This window comes from Nesoenas mayeri, assembly GCF_963082525.1.
Source record: "Nesoenas mayeri genome assembly, chromosome: 2".
In the NCBI taxonomy this organism is placed as follows: Eukaryota; Metazoa; Chordata; class Aves; order Columbiformes; family Columbidae; genus Nesoenas; species Nesoenas mayeri.
In genome coordinates, this window is record NC_137543.1 from 128,690,317 (window position 1) to 128,714,113 (window position 23,797).

The window sequence follows — 23,797 nt, forward strand, 5'->3', positions numbered from 1 at the left end:
CTTAGTTGCTGCACAGTCCTTTGAGGCTCATCATGACGTATTTCTGGAGAGACCATCAGATGCATTAGAAGTGTGCCAAATATCCCTCTGTCTTGGAAGTCTGGAGGGTTTCATTGCAGGCAAGTCACTATGTTGTCCCTTTCAGCTACAGACAGCTGTTATCTGTGCAGTGTCTGTGCCAAGCACAATTTCAAGCAGCACAAGATTCAGCCACCAGTGCAGCGCAAAATGGTCTTACCCTGATGTGCATCATCAGGATGGGAGGCCTCTCAGCAAGGAAAGTTGTGTTGCTTTTCTTGCTTGAAGCGTATTTGCTTACAAAATTAATGCTGTTTTAGTATTGTTTTAACAAATAGCTGCTAAAAAATTCCTACTTGACCTTTACAAAACAAGCCATTAAAAACCATCATGTTAATAAGAGGCTCTAGAAGACTCTTCAGGAAGGAGTGTGTCAGAGCAGATTGCATGGCAAAGTGTACAGCAAGACAGTGGCTGTCAGAAGAATCCAGTCTTGCAGGAAGGCTGGTGGATTGGGTCAGTAGCATCTTCTTAAAAAATCAGCTGCATCTACCAAGACACTAAAGTATACCTGTGCCAGCTTGAAAGCAACTTTGTCTAGTTATTTTTGTGAAAACCTGTGTAGTGAGGACCTTGCATTTATGTGCTTGGTGGCTTCATGCAGTTCCTTGTTTGGTGGGTTCTTACTGGAGCAGAGGTTGGACAGGAGGAAGCGATTTCAACCTGCTGTCTCTTGGGACCTCCCAACATGGCAAGAAGCAGCATGTAATGACCTGCATGTCTTTTTATTTTTGTGGCTTAATTTGCTTATACTAAAAAAAAATTAATGCGTCACTCTGTCTATATGTTTTTTTTTAGAAATAGAATGAAAGTGTTTAGTGATCTGGGGACTCTGAGTGAGCAAGTTTCTTTTGGAGGCATTGGCTGAAACATCTTGCTTGCACTTTCTTAGATTTAGTGGCTGAGGCAATGTCATTAATGCTTAGGAGTTCATTACTATAATCTCACACTATTGCAGAAGGAATTGAATTCCTGGGGAAAAAAAAAAAAAAGTGGATTTTTTTTAGCTGTATTCATATAAAGTGATGTGGCCCTGCTTGTTATATTTATCTTGTACCAACTAAAACTGTTGGAAATCTTCAGAGTAGGGAGGGTGCAGGGACTGAAGTGCAGCCCTTGTTACAATGAAAAGAGTTAGTTTTATGCTCAGTTCCTAATGTGGTACACTTGCCCTTTGGTATGCATTATTTCCTAAATCAATAAATAAGCTGTAATGGAAAAGGTAGCATTTAATAAGGAAAGACAGTGTATAGGATTTTTTTTTTTTTTACAGATAACATAAAATATTGATTCGACTCTCAAACCTGTAAGAGGTTGGTTTAAATTGCTGAAACTGGAGAATAGGATCAGTTCATATACATATTTTTGTTATTGTTTTAGCTGTTAGCTATCTACTGTTAATTAAACTTTTTTTTTTTCAACTTTCAGATAAATCATATGGTATTCTGGGGAAACAAGAGGCTATATTAATGAGCACCAACTCCTTAATTATCCTTGTGACTACATAACAGGGACACATTCATGTCACTTTTTTGTGCAATAACTTTTGCAAAGAAGTATTTTTAAACTGATCATTAATTTTATGACCACAGAAATGAGATGCAAAATTTATGCTGTTGTCATTGGCACAGGTTCAAGGCGCTACTGACATTATGTGTGATTGTAATGGAATGGTTGCCAACTAATGAGTCTATAGACATTTCGTTTGGGCATGCTTTGCTTTTAGATGTCTGATTAGGCAGTAATGCTTTCAATTATGCCTGCAAATTGTATTGGATACATTTACCTGATGCCCATTGTTGCTTTGTAGTTCAGTTTTCTATTACATAAATGCAAGCTGAATGCTTCTCTTTAATTTATTGACGCTTTTCGGGTGTATTTTTAGGTACTTGGCACCTGAAGAGAGGAGCAGTGGCTTGTGCTGCTCAACACTGACTCCTCTGACTGCTCAAAGGGTAACACATGTAGTTTCAGATGCAATTCTATCTGGTCTTCCTCAATAGGTGGAGTATAAACCACGGTGCAGCACCTTGGTGGGGGAGCATGTGAAGTAGAGGAAGGGCAGAGATTACTCTGAGTGGGAATGCAGGAGACCCCACAGGAGCAACAGGAAGCCTCTCTATAACTGTCAGGAGCGATATCCTTATGTATTAATAGCGTACACTCCTAAGATGTCTTTTAACCTTGCCAGAATTAGGAGGCAGAAAATCAAGGTTGATACTAATTTGTAGTCGTTTTTTTCCGTGAGCACACAAAAAAGTTGTGAAATGTTGCCTATTAAAGCTGCAGAGCACATTGAGTCAGCTCTCCTATAAAAGTGCCTGCAGTTCTGTACAAATTAGATGATTTAAGGATTGCATTTCAATGTATAATATAAATTTACAAATACATTTTTTTATTCTAAAATAAAAAATAGAAGATTTTTGGTTTAATCCAGTCCTGCAGGGCTATAGGTGGCTTGTACCTTTATTCAGTGTGTCCACGTTTTTCACGTAAAGAAGTGTGGGTACCTAAATTCAGTATGGTATGACATGGGTTCTATATATTTGTTCTGATTGTCTTTCTCGGTAAAGGTTTTTTCCTGTGGAAGTCTTCAAGCCTTTATTTAGGATTTAACATCTAGAGAATGCTTTGAGGACTATAAACTCTCTGAAAGCACTGAGCGTGTAATTTCTTTCTTCATGATACCTTAATTATTATTTTTTAAAGACCATTTTAAACTTGGATATCTTAGAACAGATACTTATTATAAATCTACATTTGGTGTGCTTGTGGTTTGTGTAATTTCAAATACAGTATATACCTAGGATATGATATTCTCTAAATATGTATGTATTAAAAAACCCCTTGTTTCTAGATCATCTGACTTTTATAAGAGTGCAAAGCACAAAGGTTCACTGAATTTGAAATCCTTAGCATAATTAGAAAATGGTGATACCATGACTTAATGGAAGAGCAGGCTAACAGCTATGCAAACTTACGTAAGAAATCACAACTTCTCTGAAAGAGATTCTGTATAGCTAAGAGGGGCAGAGTTCTCCAGAGATGTTCTTTCTACATCTGTACTCATCTGTTGTACTCGTCTGTTTACCATCCACAAGAGCTACTCATTTAAATATGCTTTGGTTTACTCTTACTATTCAGCCCATGAGTTCTGTGTGCTGGAGTGTGGTGTTTGTGGAAATGTTTGCCCCTAGAAATACAGCCTAATACTTTAAATTTGTGCTGGCACCTTCACGAAGGTTAAATGGTAGTACATTTATGCATAGCTGATAAGAGGACATTTTGGACTGACAACCAGGGCACTGGAAGTGGAGGTTTATACATACATATGTTCTGAACATTCTACTACTAGTAGAAAGTTTAGGACAGGAGAAGAGTGGAACAACTTGTGATATTCACAACCTATACAGTATCAAGTCTGCTCTTTTTACATGGAGTCCATCATCTAATAAAGATATATATAGAGAGACAGGCAACTGGTCTCAGGCATGTAAGTGTGAAAGATGATCAGGCTGGTTGTAAATATGGCATAATATTTTCTGTTCATGAGCTATCTGCTCTCTGGTTTTCTGTTTGGAAGAAGAGATGCATCCTGGAGAGGGATAATTTACTTTTGATTGGTTTGACAGGTGTGATGAAATGCAAATATTTTGATCAGATTAACACGATGGCTGGAGTGCTACTGGAAGATGGCCGTGTCAAAAATAGATTGGAGTCAGGTTCAGATTCAAAGCAGTTGTTATATGGCATGAGAGCTTGAAAGGAAGCCTTCCCAAAAAAAGCATACTAAATTAATGAAGGGTGAACCAGTTTGGTATTCAACAATCTTCGGAGGTAAAAGAACTCCAACAAAGCTAAATCAGGCTTTGTTTTCTTATCTGCACAGAAAACTTCCTGTTTGCTTACAACTATGAAGCTTTTTGGGTATGGAATCTGAATTTTTCATGTTTTTTCCATTATTAAATGGGAAGCAAAGGCGTAAAACTCTCAGCCATAAATAAACGGTCCTACTGATGAATGTTATTCATATGTCTGTGGAGAAGAATATTTTTGCTATGCATGGGGGTTCTTTTGGATTCTGGGAAATTAGTTATCTGATACAGTGATCCAAGAGGGAACACATGAATAGAGAAGAATGTCTGGAGGTCTCTGGAAAGCTCTCTGCATATGAGTATACCAAAAGGCAGTGCTTGAGCAATTTAGCTTTATGAGCTTTTTAAGAAAATTGAGGATCATTTGATCTATTGGAGCATTAGCTTTATGATTTTGGTTTGATGATTTTAATAATATTTAATTATTGGGATTTCCTACTTCACCAAGACTTTTTTTTTTAAAGGAACAATGTAGTTTGTTATTTTCCCACCTCTTCTTTGCCTAGATGGTATTTTAAAAAAATCTGAGAAAATATACTGAGTTTTGGGAGGGGGAACTTAAATTTTGTCTAGTTAAATGAAAGCTTTGACTAACTGATTTTACTTTACCTTTTCCAGACCTTCACACTTAATACACTCTGATCAGCGTAGTGCATAGGTTAGCTAATAATGTAGATTTTGTGTATGTTGTAGTAGAGCTCTCAGTTGCAGAAGGAATTTATCAACTGAATGCTGCATTAAGCCACAGGTTCAGACCGGCTGCTGTCAGAAGGCAATTCCATTTTTAGAAAAAGTTGGGAGGAATACGTGTACAACATTTGCAAAGTAGCACCTAATTATGGTGAAGAAAAAGTGGGCAGAGGGCAGCAGACTGCTGCCAACAGGAATTTGGCAGCTTCTTGGAGGGAAGTTGCTGCAGCTCCTTCCTGCGCTTGGACAGGCAGAACTTTGGAGCTTGGCACTGCCTATTTCTCCACCTGCCAGTGCTTTTTTTTTTTTTTAATTATTTTTTTTTTTAAATGTCCCTCCTCTTGCTCCCCTCCTCTTTGCTGGGGTGTGTGTTTCTTCCCCCATTCTGTGTGCAGTGCTGGGAGTGGGTTCATGGTATAGCAGCGTTGAGGGGAACCGGTCCAGCAGTATGTCGGTGGTGGTTGGAAGGTGGCCCTAGAACAGCAGCGCTCACAGCTGCGCCTCAGCGTACAAGGTGCCTATTACGTGCATCCATGAGAAATGGGATTTTTCTGTTTTAGACAGGAATTGACAGCCTCCTTACTAATGAGAATATTTGTTGTTGGATTCTGTCTGTGTTTGTATGATAGACTATTTTAACTACCAATGTATTTTTTACTTTTGCAGAACTGGAAGATGAGGAGGAGGCTGAGGGCTCCTTGCCTCCCGATAGTGTCTCAATAGCATCTGACCGATATGATAAAGAGGATGAAGCACCTTCTGATGGTATGTGACACTGTTTACCTTAGAACGTACTAGATTTGCCAGTTTGGTGCAAACTCATGTAATTGGATCCTCGTGATGCAAATGTTAGTGTTGGAAATCAGATAAACAGATAAGCATCGCAGCTGGACACTTTTCTTACTTTTACAAGAACCTTTAAAGGAACTGAACAGCTCTCTCTAGTGGTCCTAGAGCATAGCGAAGCTGTCCCGAATTTACATTTCTTTTAAACTCATGCTTTTTCATAACAAAGCATCTTCTGTAGATGCATATGTTTTTAAAGATAGATCAGTGGCTAAAAGAGTGTGAATATTTGCAATAACAAATTGTTTGTTAATTCAACATTATCAGATTCTTGCTTAATTTTATTGTGCTACTTAATGGCTTACTGTATTATTCATCTAATAAATAATGAAACAGTTTATGTGATTGATATTTTTCTGCAAACTCCATGCAGAATAGGTTCATAAAATATTAAATTAATTATTCCTACAGTGTTTTCTTCCATTAAGATAGTCTTTTGTAGAATGTTTTCATTATATAAATTTTAAATTTGAGTTTGCATTTAAAAAAATATTTAGGCTCCATGGCTGTTTTCCGTGTTGTTTTATTTTGTGTTCATTAAATTTAATGCTTAATGCGACTGTTCTGAAGACATGAACAATTGAATATTTCAAGAGTTAACAAGCTTGCTTTAGCATAGTGTCCATATTTTTGAGATTAGTTTATTGTATACATAATATAAATACCCTCTATGAGTAATATATGGCAATAAATTAAGTATATGTACAAAGAAATTAACGATGTATATTAATTTGTGGCACTAGAAGTTAGATAGACTGACTAGTGAATGATGTTTTCTGACATGATATGATGATCAAACTGTGCAGCTCCATCTCGAAATACAATTGCTGAATGAAAATATGCTTCCTGCAACATAGCACTCCACATTTTATGTTATCCAGATTATTCCCTTTGGAAACATAAATTGCTTTTATGAGGTATAAAATTATGTCTATTGCAGAACAGGGATAAGTCAAGTACATGCATAAGTGATAAACCTTCTAACCACTGATTCAGAATAACACAATTTTTTTCATATTCAGAACTCTGTAAAATGTGTAACAATAATAATAACTTTTTTTTTTTTTTTTTTTAAATATCTTGAGCTTGTTGCATTTTGGCAATGTGACCTTCTATTAACAAAATAAAAAACAAGCCTTTTTGCTCTCTGATTGAAAAGTAATTATCAGTCAAATTGAATATGGCTTTTAGAAAACCCAAGCTAATTTTCCAAAATACAGATGAATGCAGCTTTCCATGTATTTATTTTTGCTTACAAACATAATCTTAACATTATTTCTAATTGTAACTTAATAACATGGTAGTGATTGCATAAGGGTGTGTGACAAAATTGTATAATTGTATGGCTATTTAATAGGAGATATGATTATAGATTTGTTTCAAAACAGTTAATCAAGAAAAAAGTGATAATGTTCATAAACCTGAATAACGAATGGCTGAAGAATGCTGATGCAAGAGTATATGAAATACCGTATGAGTTTGTACAGATGGCTGATTAATTTTTAGCCTGTTTTGGAAGTTATAATTATGAGAGTAGGTATAATAACTGCCCAGCAATATCTTGGCTAATTCATTCCAGTTTAGGCAGAAATATAGTGGGTGCAATTCTGTTATATTTAAGATGATTTTACCTCACTGGTCTTTCTATGTTTTATGATAATTCCTTTCTATTATAATTATCTAGAGGGAGTGCAGCATGAGAAAAAGTTAATAAAAGGTGATAGATTTTAATATGTAAATACTTTCATTGGAGGAGTGTTTCTGTTTTCCTCTTTGAATGTCTAGTGTGTCATTCTAATACCATTTTGATGTTAACATATATAGTTCATCATTCAAGTCTGGACTATATATGAAAGTGCAGGTTGAGAGAATCTTATAAGAGATGGATTGATCCTCGGAGGTGCCATTCATTTCAGTTTTCATAGGCATGAAAGGGTTTGAAGCTTAATACTGTGTTTTTGTTTTTTAGCAGTCTGCTAACGTTCAATATTTAAATTCTACCCAAGCTGCTGGGTCTGTAAGGTAGATGTTTGATCTTACGTGGTTACCAGTTTAGTTCAGCAGGGCTCTGTGCAGGGGTAAAATCTCGTTTGTGTAGGATCAAGGCTCTCGGCATTAACGTAGGAGCCCAACCAGGTAACCAAATTTGGGTGTTCTTTATTTATATTTGAGTCCATTCATATTTTTATATAAAACCTTTTAAATATATTTTCTGCTAACAAAACACCAAAACAAACCAGACATTTACTTTTGTATACTTGAGTTAGACTGCAGGGTTTGTATGACATCTGAAAGTGTCACTATTTGACTTTGCACTGTTACTGTCAAAATATAATTTGTGAAGGCACCCGCTTGGTAACAGATAAAGAATTTGTGTATTACGTGTACATTACAGTCATTATAAAATCCTGGAGTTTTCGTGTGACCTTTGTCTAATGGTGTATTAATTACAAGAGAGATAATCCATTTAACAATAAGTATGGGATAACTAAATTAGCACAGGTCACCTAAAGGCCTTTTGTCAAATCTGATTGTTATGTTGTCCTTTTGACTTTTACCTTATGCTAGGCACTAACAAAGTATCTAAACTTTGATGGATTATAAACTCTAAACATGATATGTATTTTTCATAATGCTAATGTAATTTTCTAGGTACTGAAAAGGTCAAACCCCCACGTCTCTATGTGCATTCTAAGTCTGTCTTTCCTTTTAATATTTCTTTTTTCTCTGTTCCTGTGGTTCAAAAGTTCACTCAGTTCCCAAATGGCCACCTAATTTTCCAGTTATTCCCTCAAGCCATATGTGTTTTGGTTTCTTTATGGTTTATTAGGTACTGTAGGAAAGTAGCATAAGTTATATCATCTAATGAAATTCAAGCACACTTCAGTGATGCTTTGACTTGATTGCCGGCAGCAATTAAATCACAACGAAGGAGAATGATGCATAGGCTTACATGTCCAGACACCCTACAGAAATTGGAAGAAGGATAAAACACAACAAAACCCCCAAATAAAATCACGAACCCCAAAACAAGACAGACAAAACAAAACAGCACTGCCAGGCACTCCATTCTTAACTTGATTTTCTTTTTTTTTTCTTTTTTTTATTGGCTAACAGCCTGATTGATAGCAAAATCATAACTTGCTGTATGCTAACAGGCAGAGTTCACTTGTAGGTTATTGTGAGCTGATAAAGGGTTAGATGGAGTTTTGATTTTCGCATTGGTCCTTGGCGCACCAGATTAATGGAATTTCAATGAGAGACTGGAGTAGTCACAGCTTTGTCAGAAAAACAGATGGAGATTCTATAGCCATGTCTGCTCATTAATACCAGTTGCCTGAAAGGTGTACTACTTCTCTATACAAAAGACTCAACATAATTGATTTTTGAGCGGGGTATTTTTTCACTTATTGATGACTAGGTTTCTTGCAACTTAAATGACAGGGTTTTGTATAGTACACTGTATAACAATATTATGTCTTGTAATTTCTTACTCCCCTTCCATCTGTATTTTGAAGAATGTGTGTAGTGGAAAATAGATATGTCTTGGTCAGTTAAAAACAAAGCACACCAAAATACTTTAAAATTGAAATAATAAGGCTGCCTTTAAAGTTGGTAACAAACATATTTTTGGTTGTGACATTAATGGGCAAAAAGTTACTGTTTTTAATTTAATTTTCAGGTTTCTTAGGGTAATATTAAATGTAGGTTCCATGCTACACTGAAACTTTCTATTTAAAAGTATAATCTTTTATGATCTCAAGGGATTTTTTTTAACAGTAATTTTTTTTGTTCTATGATATGGTAACTTGATTCCATAGTAGGAAATGCTATTAGTGTTAAAGGAACAAACTTTCTGACGTTGTAAGTACTGTGAGTGAACCGACCACTTCTGAAGAAGATATATCTGTTCAGCTCTGAAGAAGATATGTCTGTTTAGCTCTGCAGGGAGTATGTGATTGGGTAATTACTGGATCTAAAAAGATCACAGTGAATGCTGTGATAAAATAACTTAGATCATCATCATTTCTGTGGAAAGTCTAGAAATGCTGCCTTGAGCATGTCAGGATGAAAGAAGTACTAAAAATGTGCCTGGGGACTTGTACGCTCTTTAAATTGTCGTATTTGGCTATAGCTTATCAATTTAATATACTATTTAGTTGAAAATTCTAAGTAGAGTGAGAATCTCTCACTAAAAATTCCCCACAGTTGAAGTAGAGGAAGGTAGGACCGAAGCAAGGAAACAGGACATTTGGAGAACTTTGAGGAATCAGGATAAATGAAGAGGTTGTGCTTTAACTGTTCGACATCAGCGTGCGGTCTTGAAAATGAGCAGAATTTGTTGCTCCCTGCGACATGCTTTTCTTGGCTTAACTTTTGGATGAAACAACAGGTTTTAGCACTTTGTTTTCATGCAGCTCCTCTGGAAAAGTTCTACAGAAGTCTTTGCAGGCTTGAGTCAACATTTGCATTTTGATTGATCAAGTGAGAATGAAAAATTGTGTGACAAAATTTTGCGTTCTGCTTCTTTCGACATTTTAAATCTCAAATACAAGCACTGATTAAGCTGCTTTCTGCGCCCCCCCCCCCCTCCCCATTTGGTAGGCAAAAGGGTTTGAATACTGTCACTGAAGAAAGGTAGAGTTCAGCATAAGACCGTATCTTCATGTACAATGCATATAGAAATATTTTCCCACTTTCTTCGAGTACATTCCTACTGAATTTATTTTTAAGGCACTATATTAAAGCAAAAACTGTGTTCCATCACTAAGCCAGTTAAACAGTATTAGCAACTCTGTTAGCAAAGGTTGGAGAATGGCAAATGCAGCTAGGATATTTCTATCCTCTTCTCACTCTTTTTTTTTCCCCTTTGTATTCCCCCAGACTTGTGTTGGTTTACCACTATTTTAATATCATAATAATGTATGTAGAGAAGATGTTTGGTTGTCTGGAGGATGACAGCACTGAAAGTTGACTTGAGTTCTTCTAGGAGATTAGTTATTTGCTTTGCAATACTGGAGAGAGTTCTAAACTAAGCACATGACAGCCATTCAAAGAAGTGAGAAACTTCTTTATTTGTCTTGTTTTTCTCATAGATCTCTTTGAAGTCAGAAAGCAATGTGTTCTCCTATTCCTTATATCTCTTTAAATACTCAAGCTCGATGAAAAAAGGTCATATCGAGGGAAGGTAGGATCTACATTTACTGGGACACTTGATCTTTGGCAAGAAAAGGTGACTTCTACTTTATGCTCTTATTAGGAGCCGGCAGGAGAGCAATAGTATCAGTGCCGTGGGAAATGGGTAAAAACTGGACTATGGCATCCCAACTTTGTTACTGTCAGAATTGTGACTGGGAAATAATGTAATCTATTATTTTGATATGTATAGGTAATTCTGTGTTTTTTGTCAACAATTTAGTAGATTCTTTTGCTGTGTTTGAACAGATGTTGTATGACAGAGAAAATATTATTAGTATGTATTGCAATGCATTATGATTCTGCATTTCTGGGACATGTCTGGCTGAATAAGTAATACAAGTGATCAGAAATGTTGCTTTCAGAATTCTAGAAATTGTGATTAGCTGCTCAATCTAAAGCAAGAAGACTGAAGTCTGCATTTTCCGATGTGGTATGCTAAGGCTGTCAGAGGAAGGATGCATTGCTAGGGAATTAGGCTGAGACACTTATGGACAGTTTGGGTGTCGCCCAGAATACAGTCTCTTAGCAGATGATGAAACATGATGAAAAGTAAAACATAGTAAAGAGGAACTTAAATATGAAGTATTTTTAAAAAAATCACTTTATGAGGATATTTGAGCATGTGGGACCATGTGTGCATAAATTCCCAGATCCAAATCTGTTTAACAAATGAGAAGAGGGTGCTAACTTCGAAATTGTCGAAAGCTGTAAAGAAGATCAAGTCCTTGTTGGATAGGAGAGACCTTAAGAGTAAAGTTGATGTATCACCCTTAGCCTGTCTGAGGTGTTTCTTGGCAGGCATCTGTCTCATCTTTGCTAAAAACCTTGAATGGTGCAACTTCAGTCTCCCTTAGGAGCTTGCCCCAGTGGGCACTGTACTTGCTACTAGAGGATCTGTCCACTAAACTACACTCTTTTTGTCAATCTGTTGACATTTTACTCTCTTTTGTCCATAAAGGACACGACAATGGTGTATTTCCTTTTATTTCTTTTCCTCTTCTGTCATGAATATATTTGAAGACTAAGCAGAGTATTTATAACTTTCCACATGTAACTGCTGTTGGAACCTTATGAAAAAACCAAGCAGCTGAATTGCTTGCTTGTTTGTTTGTAGGATCCACAGCAGTGAATATAGCAACCATGACTTCATTTGGAGACATTAAAAAAAAATGCGTGTGAAATATGCAAAGCTGATCTAATTAATTTTGATTTAAGCCATTTGCACAGAACAGAAGGTTTTAATTTCTGATAGGAAGCAGAAGTTTGAAGTGAAATTTTGGCCCTATTAAAGTCAACAGTAAAGTTAAAACCAGCATCATGTAGGTTAACAGTGTGTACAAATTGATGATGCTAAAACGTTTGAACTTCTAATTATCATGATGACAAACTTCCTGTTAAACAATAAACCTCTGTGTTCTTTTAACATTTACCTTTCTCCCATGGGAGAGATGACATGGTTTGTTGCTCATTTTATTTCATCTATGGTGCTTCACTGACTGAACATTAACAAGACAGCCGTGGACGCTCCACCACTACACAGGACAATATCCACAATAGAAAAAAAGAATGATCTGCTTAAGTAATTTCTTTTTCATATTGGATCATAATTTTATTCAAGATACCTAACTACATTATGGTTATAAAAATCCCAAACCAAACCAAAACAGAAAGCTGAAGTGCAATAGATTTTTCTATTTACTTTATATTGCTTGGTGGTCTAGTGTTTTTCTAGATCAGTTCTTACACATCACAAATAGCTGAAATAAAAAAAAGAGAAGGTTTTACTTTGGACCTCTTTGAAATGTGCTAAGCTTTTCGGGTATGTTTTGGAGGCTCTTAATTATGGATTCTAGAACCTTATTAATGCTTTCCCTCAGCCTTCTACCTTCTGATTTCCCTGTAATTCCTCTTTCTACCTGCCAAGCAGTAGTGGCAAATCACCTTCCATTCTGCTCCTTACTCATTCCCTCCCAACACCAACCAGGTGCATCAATCGTAGGTGATCGTACTGTTTCATGCTACGCCAGTGGCATTTTGAGGTGGGCACCCTTCTATTAACAGTACCGTTCCAGAGGTGAGCACATCAAACAGATTGTGACTGCTCAGCATTCCAGGCAAGAGGCATCTTTTCCTTCCCGGTATCTACCAGGTACAACAGGAGAATGGTGTGCCTTCAGCATATCCTGTGCAGTAGTCCCACACATCTCAGAGAGAATAAACTCTGCATAACTGTAGTGTTTGCTTTGTTTTAGACTAGATAGGAAATATGTAAAACAGTGCTCTGTGTGGTACTTTGTGACTGAAAAGTCTCAAGGATGAGGCTTTAGAGTACCTAGATATAGGAATCAGCTAAAAAAAAAAGTAGAGTTGCAACTGAAGTACAAATTAAGTTTGGTGTAGGCTTTTCTTTCTCTGAGTTGGTGATTAGGAATTTGTGCCCTTATTTGATTTATTACGTACATTGAAGTGTGTATCAATCCTAATGAACTGGAAAAGATGTTCCCCGTATTCCTGTTCTTGTTTTTTAACTGATTAGTACTTTCTGTAGAGGTGCAAAATGTATCTGTAAAGCTTAAGCCAGTACAAAACAGGGCTGTTTTCTGTCAGGCGTCATGCAGTCCAGACATTAATTTAGTGGATTTGGGTTTGTTTCCTTTTAAATAAAAGGGAGGTTGCAGTGGATTAATGTTTATGAATTTTGAGATTAAATTTGAATGGAAAAATAAAAACTATGTCATGAGAAGGTTTATTGAAGTGTTTTGCGAAGAAAAAACATTGTAAATTAAACCTTTATGATATCCACTGTGTGGATATTATTGTTCATTATTTCCTTTCTCAAGAAGATGATGTAGGTATTGTTTACTGCTTAAAAATTTGCAGTAGAAACCATACTTCTTTGGACATCTGTCACTAGAGGGTATTAGTTTGATTGATAGTTTCCTCAGTGATTTGTCATAGGTGTTTACTTGGTTTACCTACAAGAGTAGGACTGAAGGGTAGAGTAGCAGACTAAAAATGCTGAATGCTATCTTTTCTCCAAGCTAAAATTATTACTGTAGTTTCTTAACTAATATTAGTCAAAGCCTGTTCACCACTATCTATCACAATAATGACAGCTAATATCCCAGGAGGATCATAGCCTTGTCTTCTCTATTGCTGGTAGTCAGAAATAGTTTTGGGCTGTTTGTGCAAGGAATTAGTGATGGACCTGTACTACAAAATGGAGGAAAACCTCTTCTGATCTAAACAAGATTTTCCTGTCCTGAATATTTACTCTGTCTACCTGAACACGCATTCCTTAATGGAAAGTACATCACAACCTGATAATAGCTTTCCAGAGATATCCTAGTCTTCATATAAAACAACTTTTCACTTGTTCTTCAACAGTCAGTTTTTCTGTTTCTGTATATGGACGTGGGTGATGTATAAATATTCACAATATGTATTCAAAGATGCAGTTAGTTTATGATGCGCTTTGCGAATCTGCACTTGTGTATCACCACTTTGCGTTGAAGAGGGAAGGGGAAAGGATAAGTGTCAAGAGAATGTGAATGGGAACAAAAGATTGTCTGAACTATGGACACAGCTGTACTAGAACATGAAAATGGGATGGAGACAAGTGAAGCAAAGGTGGTCCAAATCTTTTTGGTAGCTAGCAGATAAATTACTGTTTCACAAGCATGGACACAGGAAATGGGTCTTATTATTGCTGTTGCCTGGAAGGTATTGGAAGTGCTGTCATTTACTTCTAATTAAAAAAAAAAATTAACCTTGTCTGTTTTCAGGTGGACAGTCTAACACATTCTTATAATTCTGTGTATTTTGTGTTTAGTAATTTGAATACATATGCATATGAAGGTCATGGGGGAAAAGTTTGTCTTTGATTTCTAGAACAGTTTTCCTGTATGGAAGTAGGAGTAGAGTAATTTTTCTCCCTTTGACAACTTATTCAGAAGCTAACTTTAATACTGTTTTAACAGAGAAATGATTGATGGGACTACCACAAACTTTTTTGATCAAAGCTTTTTGGAATATTTTAGCAAAATTGTTATTCTGTAATTGTGTGTGTAAAATAACTGCAAGCTGGGAGTTGGAAATGAAGAAGAATGTAGTCATAATGTTGAGAAGAGCAGAGGGTTTTTTTTGTTGTGGGTTTTTTTTTTTTGTTTTGTTTTGTTTTTTTTTCTCTAATCTGTATCAATAATGTTTGGAATTTTAGGTGGAAAATAAAACAAAATAAAAACTTAGTTTTTACTTATTAACCGCAACATATCTGCAAATTCCATTTGGAAATGTGGACTATGTGATGCAGTTGATAGAGGTGCATTTAAGTACATATTTTTTAATAGATGACATACCTTTTTTTCTGTCTTGGTTCACTGGAGTCTTCTGGTGGTGTCATTCATTTGAGCGATATTTAGAGTGTGGTATGAAAATAATGTGAAAATGCAGTAGTGAGCTGGTGATAATTGATTTACTCCATCACACTGAAATACCTCTTGTTTTACTCTTCCTCCTCCCTTGGGCAATAATCATGGGATCAAGCTGCCAGTCTGTAGATACAATTTTTCCAGCAGTGCCATCTGGCTACTTGGCACTCGAAGTTGTATTGGCTTCTTTCTGTTTCCACTGATTTTTGTGAAATGTTAGTCTGTTGATGAGATGTCTTCTGCTGGTGGGTGCTGATTTCTGCCCCGCCCCTCAAGTGAATATTGTTTTTTATTGGTGTTGTGACTGCTTTTATATATATATGTGTGTGTGTGTGTGTGTGTGTATGTGTGTGTGTATATATATATACACACACATACACACATATATATATACACATATATATATTTTTTTTTTTTTTAAAGGAATTTAGGATTTAATATGGGAACTCTTAGAGGCAAAATTAGGATTTATGTATCAATTGGCTTCCTCCACCTATGTTTAAAATAAGTTTCCCTCTTTTTTTTTTTGGTACTTTTTGAATAGTACTAGCATCATGTCCTCCCACAGATTTTTACAGATCTTCAACATTAATGTAGAATTGTCAACTTTTTATTTTGTGGAACTTTCACTTTTTAAAGAAATTATGGATAAAGAATAAGAATTTGTAGAGTCTGTGTAACAGATGTAACAAGCTTTATGTTTTGGTATAACCAAGTTATCTTTTTATCAGTGAACTATGGTTTTATTTTTCTTAAAAAAGAGTAATAATAAAAAAATCTCGAAATGGTGGTTCAGTAGAACAAACACATCTGAGTTGCTTTATTCAAGTCCTAGATGCAGTTCACTGCCATACAAGATATAATGACAGTATTGATAAAGAGTTAAAAAAGAATCCTTCATAAATAGTATTTTAATGGGAATGGGAAGTGAGAGGAGAATACTGTTGATCTAAACTCTTTTTGAAATTATTACTGTTCCTATCAATTTATTAATTATTTTAAAATTTTTATTTCCTCTACTGGTCAGAAACATTAATTTAGGGAAAAAAAAAAAAAGCCAGAGGATCTGAAGGTCCCAACAAAATACAAAGAACAGTTTCAGATGAGACATCTTTGTTTTGCTTTAAAAAAAAATGCTTTGAATATTTTGGATGAATAGAAAAAAATCCAAAGCCCTTTCTATTTTTATGTAAGTGAACTCCTGTTAATCAGGACAAGGCTAACTCATTTAAATCCTTTATTTACATTTTAAAATTTTTTATTTTTATCACTATTTTCAAGTGCTATCTCTCAGATGAATGAATTATACTCCCCCCTGGGTATAAATCTAAATTTTCTTTTGTGTTAAAAGTATTTTCTTAAAGTTGTTCAAGGTAACCTTGTGAACTCTCAATCATGAACAATTGTTTAGTTGGCCTTTTGGAATTTTTTTTATTATTGTGCTGAAACGTAGACGATAGTAAGCACTATTTATTTAGCGTAGTCTTAGTACTATCCTAGTGTAATGCTTTTGTTAATAAAATACTATTAAACTGGTTATTAAATCACTATTATTGTGCTTTCCCAGCACTGGAGAAATTGTCCAATACTGGAAACGATAGGACCAGAAATTTTACATGTGGCAAGGAGAACCTTGCTGAGGTTTTTGTGGCAGTTGGTTTGAATTACATTTCAGGGATCTTTTGGTGTATCTCTATTCTTCTTTTAAAGAAGACGACAACAACAGACAGGGTGTCTGAGTGTGGATCTCCTTATCAGTAACTTGATGCTGATATGATGTGGGTATTTTTAACAGATGAGTTCAGTTGAAAGAATCTATAGAAAGGGCTATAATATCAAAGTATGGCAAGCATAGCTGAATATGCATGATCTATTGTAATAGTAAAAGTGTAAGTCTAGATTTGCAGAATATATTCTCTCATGAAAGATTTTAAGGGTGTAGGTATATCATGACTTTCTAAAATAGCATCAAATCTTCTTTTTGTTCGTAAATAAATGTGAAGATAAAACGTTGCTGCTAATCAATTGTCTGGGATGCCACCTCATTAAGATTTACACAATCATCAAAAATGCCCAGAATTGTTTGTTGGCTATATCCTAACTCACATATATAAAGGGGATACTACAGCATTTTTCTTGAGAATCGCAGGGAGTTCAGTGACCTTTTGTGGCAAATTATGTAGAAAGAAAATATTTATATTCATTTAAAATAACCTCCATGAAGAAATAGTCTCATTACCCTGTTTGATCAATTCCTTGCAGCCTGAGCTGTAGCATGCTGCTATTGCCAGGGCTTGATGGAATACGCTGAGAAGTGGCTAATGGTGATGGTGCTCATCAGGACAGGGTTCAGCCAGCGGTCAGCAACAAATAATTCAAGACTGTTTCTAAGTTTGTGGCTGGTGGAATTTGCTTCTTGCCCCAAGCCAGCAGCATTGCTGAGCTGGGCTATTTGATTAGAAGAGAAGCATATTTGCTTCTTAGCAACTGCACATTTGCACAACACACAGACCTATACTGCCTCCGAAGGTTTGCCTTTTGTGAGGGTGGAATAATACTTTTCTGTTGATTGACAGACAAAAGGGGACCTTTGCAATGCAGAAGAGTTTACAACCAATTTTTTTCTTTGTCTTTTTGTAAACTTATCGGAGGTGCTTCTTATTTTAGTATTGCCTGATGCAAATTCGTATATGCGGCAAGAGTGGCCACGATTTGAACTCCTTCATCTAAGCCACTACTGCTATGCGTATTTAAAGGACAGATGCATGCTTACGCTTAATCATTGGTGTGTGCAGCTTTTTCCCCAGCAGGTCTACTTAATGGAAATTATTTTCTACTGTACTTTGAAATAAATTTTAATGCATGTATTACTATCTCCCCTGCAAGAGTGGTATTCCTTGTATAGAAGATAATGGAGTGAAAGCTGTTCTGTTCTTAGTGCTTTTTAAAATATATTAACAGAAGTGCAGCACTGATTGCAATTCTGATAGTGTGTGTGTAATTTTTGATATAATATTTCCCACAGGAAGTGAATCTACAGAAGAAAGTGTCTAGTCAGTAGAAGGCAAAGGTATTTATAACACTGGTAATCCTTGAAAAAAGACAATTTAAGAAAAAGAAAGCCTGAGATTTACAGTCCTAGGACACCAGGGCAAGGAAAAAAGCAAACTTTTTTTTTTTTATGGTTTTACAGCTCTTTTCACTCCTGGCCTGTATTTTATTGTGGAAGTTTCCATACTGCCATAGTGGAGCAATAAATCACTAGTGTGGTTACTGAAATGTTGCATGAAGTAGTAAGTACAGTTAGTGTTCTTGTGGATTTTTGATGCAGATATCTGCTTGCATATTTTCCTAAATAAAACATATATTTTAAATTTCATAACTAAAAATGAGTACCTCTCTGAGTGGATTTTACAGTCTATTAAAACTGTGTCTTTTAAGGGATAGGGAGAGTGAAACCAGGAGTGCACAATAAAAGGACTGTGGGCCTTATTAGCATGGCTAATGTAAGCATCCAGGAGTTTACTAACTAATAACCATTTCGGTGGCAACTCAGAGCCAAAAGAGGAGAGCAAGAAAGCTCTCTGATATGGTGAGGCAATAATAAAGCCCAGGTGTCCCCCTTTAAGTCAGTGTCAAACATACCAAAGTTTAAAATCCTTTTTCATGTAGGAATCCTTTTTTTAGTCTGCTGAACAATTTTAAATAAATATTGATCCAGAATTCAGGCTATTTAGGGGATTTGGGGGATGGTGAGAGAGTGAGACAGTGAAAGTGATGAGGGGGAATGGATGGCTGTTCTGGGGAGCAGGTATTTGTGGTGTCTGTACCGCTGGTGCAAGACCTAGAAATGGGTGCAACTCTTGTTTTGAGGAGCCTGGAAGGGCTGATTGGTGACTGGCTTCATTCTCTTCCTTGTTAAACTTGATGTGTGTTCATATAAAATTTTAGAAGGGTGTTCCAGCATTATTAAGATTTCATGGTCAGCAGGGAGAAGTTTTAGCTCTGGCTTAATTTCTGAGACATTTCGGAGTTGTGATAGTGTGATAAGGCGGCTGCTTGTGCTGCTGAGTTCTCAAAATGATGCTTACACCTGGTTTACATATTTGACATATTTTTGTACCTTCATACTTGTAAAGGTGTTACCTGTGTTCTACACAGCTAGTGCATTTCTTGTAGTCATATATGGGGTTTTTTGTTGTTTTTTTAAGCAAACAAACAAACAAAAAACAAACCAGCCTTTTACAAGCACTAGGCCTTTTAAACAAAGTAACTAAAATATGTAGGAATTGCTACATGGCTACTATCAAAATGCAACTGTATCCAGGGTAGAACTCAGTAGCTTTTACAATGGCACTGTGAACAATACCCAGCAATTTAAGAGCAGGATATGAGGAATATCCCACCTAATTGAAATGACAAGGGGGATTTTGCATAGGTAGATGCAATTATTCATACTGGAGGTGGGCCAGAATGCTGGGGTTATTCCCCTCATCTTGCTAATTAGGCTTTCAGTTTCATTAACAGTCATCGAGATATTGGGTGACTGACTTGTATATGAACACATCCATAATATACATAAATAATCTTTTCTTTATTATTATTCTTTAGAAGCATCTTTTGGATTATGTTAAGAAGTCTGTATAAAATTGTTATGGATCCTTTTTGATTGTGTAGCTCAAGATAAGCAGAAATAAAGGAATGTTTTAAGATGTACGGAACACCAAAATGTATGAAGACTGAACGCTGTACATCTATGCCTATTTCAGGATAGACTATGTGCCACAAATAAGCCACTACCATGTTTATATTAGTGGCATTTTATTTTCCTTTTCCAAGATAGAATCTGCAAGGATTTCTACCTTTACAGACGTGTATGTTGAGAAGGGAAATTAATTGAACTTTGTTGTGCTCCCAGGATGTTTTCAGCCAGGGGTACGTTTAACTTTGAATAGGTCTGAGGAATCTACAGTTCATGTCTTCAAGCCCTAACTTAAGAAAGATAACCTCATGCATATGGCATCTTTAAATTCCTTTACCTCTGTGATATGCTGTCACTGGATTCCACTTTCCCCCCCTCCTCATCCAGTTGATTGCCTTTGTCCTTTAGAGAAACATTCTGAGGGAGTTTTTGTTTGGTTTTGTTTTCCTTTTCAGGGAATAATAATGAGGTGCAGTGCATCATATCATACTGTGCCTGTACCAAGTATCTCTTTCCTTGTTTGCTGTGTTTTGGAAAGGGTCTTGAGTGTCTGAACCTTGATTAAATCTCTAGGCCAGTCTTTTTGCCAGCCGACTTCTTTTCCGGGTTCTATGATTAGTATCTTCTCAGGAACGTCAGGTAGAGTATTTCTTCACTGTATCTGCAGTAAGTGATGATTCAGGTCTTAAATTAAAAATAGCCTTCAGTGAAGAACATCACTAATATAAACCAAAAAGGTGAAAATATTGTACGGAAAGCAAATCTACTGAGTCAATGTTTAAAAACCCCAAAATCACGTGTGTGAAACTGAACAAGCTAAAACGGTGATAATTGCCTTAAAACTGACAAAAAAGTTGAATCCTTCAGAACTCTAGTTGTTTAGGTTGTTGTTTGGTTTTCCCTTGCCTTTTAACAATTAAAAGAGAACAATGTTATTCTAATGTAACATAATAAGGTGTGGTTACAACATAACTACTTATTCTTGTTCCCACTGCTGTACAGATGAGGCCATAATTTGTCCTTTTGGTTGGATACTTACATTGATAATCCTCCTGTGTTTCTTCATGGATCCTTTGGGACTAAGGGCCAGTTGTCTAGCTTTGATGGCTTTTTCATCTTAGTTTCTTCATCTGTAAGATTGTTCTAAGTACTATACCAGTGATTTGTAAATATTTTGAACAGTTTCCTTTGTATGTTTTATTTCTCTTCCATTCACAGAAGTAATTTCTTTTGTCAGTGTATGTTATTGGCTAATATGTGTACTATTGAATAAAACGATGTTAATGAAATAAGAAAAAATTAAACAGTCATTTGTCATTTTATTCATTCAATATACCTCTAATCTTGCGTAGAAATGGGCTATAGTGATATAAAGACACATACTAGTACAGTTAATGCATGAAGGAGTTGATCCTGGAGTCTTGTCCTTTAGTACTTCCATGTCACCAACTGACTTCCATGTTGAATTCTGTAGCATGATTTTGTCAAGTGTTTTTCAAGAGGTTGTCAACGTATATTATTTTCAGATGATTGTAAGTTTATGTGAAGAAATACAACAGTGCATTAGCATAACTGTTGTAGATGCACATACTTTTTTTTGGGAACCAATACAAAAAGGAATCTTTATAATGATTACATTTTTATTTTGATACAGTTTTGTTGCTAGACGTAGATTCACTGGCTACTTATGGAAGTTCAGTTTATGTAAAAATTGAAGCTGTGATTTAGCTTCTAGGGTGGAAAAAAAAAAAAGGAAAAGAAAAGCTATGAAAATTGGCTAGGTGCCAATAAATGTGCATAATGTATTTTGCATGTGTCATCTTATTTTCCTTGGATCAAGGCAGTTTTAGAATTCTCCACTGTATGTATTTGCCCTTAATTTGAGTGAGTCTCGTGTTTCAGAGAACCTAATCTGGATAAAAACAAAAAGTGTGAGGAAAAGATTTGGAAACGGATATGCAAATATACTAGTGGAGGATGTGGGTTGTACAGAATTAAACAGAATTAAATCTGTCTGGTCAGTTAAGTCCATAGAAATCTCTTCCTCCTTTACTAGAAATGTAACTGTCAACTAAGAAAAAGTCCAGGTGGTTAGGAATACAGCGGTATTATTCTGTGTACTGCCATTTATTATTATTTCCATATTGCTATATTCAGGCTTTATTAGTCAGCATTCCTTTGGTGTGCTACATCTTCACTACTGCAGGGTACCCATGTTGTTGATGTTGGGAAAGAGACAAAGTGACAAAAGCTCAATTAGGCCCTTAAACTAAAACTACTTAATTTTTACAGTTGATATTTTGTTTATTTGAGTGACAGTGAGAGTTGAATAAACACGTGTTCAATCTGAGGGAAAAATTTAACTTTAATATTGGTGTATTTCATGAACTACCGCCGTTTTCAATGAGCTATTAATGTGTGTTAGATAGCAGCATTTGTACCTGACCTGATTTTTATACTTGAAGAGGGGAGCAGGCAGTTTTATTAGGATGATATTTTTTTAAAAAATAATTTCATCTAGATAATCAGAGTCATCTTACTGTTGATCATAAGTACGCTCTTTCATAGTCTTCTACTGTATGCTATAGCAGTCACAGAAGAATGCAGTTTTCTGTGAAATGCATGAATCAGTACATACATATGTGACATCCCTGTCTTATCCATGCTGTAACCTTCTCTCTGCCCCTTCTCTCTCCCTCCCTCCAATTGCTTATATTACTTTGAAAAAGTGTGTCTGGGGGGTGGGGAGGGTGAGGCAGGGGAAAATCAGTAAAGTGGCAAAGCACGCCAAAAAATGAAATGTTTTTCCCTGTAAATGTGGTTTTTGGGGGTTGTATGTGTTGTGTTTGGTTTGTTTTTGTTTAATAAATGTAATGAAACAAACAACATTTCCCAGCATTTCTAGAAAGATGTGAACACTGCTGCTCTGTTATGAAGAGGAGCAGTGGAGGCAAAGTAGCTCTGACTTGTCCAAGATTGCAAAAGGAATCTGGTTAAGAGCCAGGACTAGTTCTATGTTTTCTAACTCCTGCTTACATGGTAATATCTCTTCACTATGTCTCGCACTTCCCTGCTTTCTAAAGTTTTTGACAAATTGAAATGGATATTAAAGGGACATAGGGTAAACTTTTTTTTTCTGTCCTCAGAACCACATCATTTATTAGCAGATGTCATCCTAACGTGTATACAACTTCCATGGCTTTGAGTGTTATTGTAAATGGTAAAAAGACTCTTTGGTTGGGTTTGAACTAGTGCCGCCTTCTGAAGTACAAGAGGTGTTTGTAGTTTTGTATAATGTCTTGACTGTAGTAATATTATTTTAATATGAAAATGTTGGTATTCCTTTAACTATTTAAAAATAGCATATTCTGCCCTGATTTTTTCAATATCAGAAAAATCATTTAGGTAATACAAGGTATGGGACCCCAACTCTCCCTCCCCCCACCCCAGGAGGAGGTATATTAGGTATAGGAGGTACATTAAACTGCTGATACAGACACTGAAACTGTGAGGTTTTCCTTACTAGTTCATTTGAGGGCATTACTTTTTTTTCTTTTATGAAAAAGGTGGTGGAGCAATTTAAAGGTGGGTATATAGACCAGACGAAAAGTGGTAAAAGACATTCTGGAGGCAATAGTATAATGCTTTCTATCTGAAAGATCACAGCTAACTTAGGTAAACTGGCGGAAAAGTTTATGAAAGTTACTCTTTAACTTGGAAGTGATGGAAGTGATTTGGCTTCAGTTTAAAAACAGCAGACTAAAACTGAGCTGCCTGAGTATTATCATTACTCCAAAGCAGCATAATTACCATTAGGAGAGAATTGGTTCTTTTAAAGGAAAAAATAATGAAGGGAAAACTTCTTAAAATGAGTTTTATTACATTTTTCTTATAAAATTAGTCTTTCATTTTGTTGATTAATGCCCGAGTTTAAGATTTTGATGTAGGCATTTCACCATTATAATTCTGAAATATGG

At 35.8% G+C, this 23,797-nt stretch overlaps 1 protein-coding gene across 4 annotated transcripts in view; it reads left to right on the top strand.

The window, feature by feature from the left end:
• The window catches only part of SKAP2 (src kinase associated phosphoprotein 2), a 117,763-nt gene that overhangs the window by 17,654 nt on the left and 76,312 nt on the right, over positions 1 to 23,797 (top strand). For all 4 annotated transcript variants that reach the window (XM_080338871.1, XM_080338870.1, XM_080338872.1 and 1 more), the window contains one exon: positions 5,310 to 5,408. In XM_080338871.1, the coding sequence (XP_080194997.1) occupies positions 5,310 to 5,408 (99 nt within the window). The remainder of the gene's footprint in view (positions 1 to 5,309; positions 5,409 to 23,797) is intronic.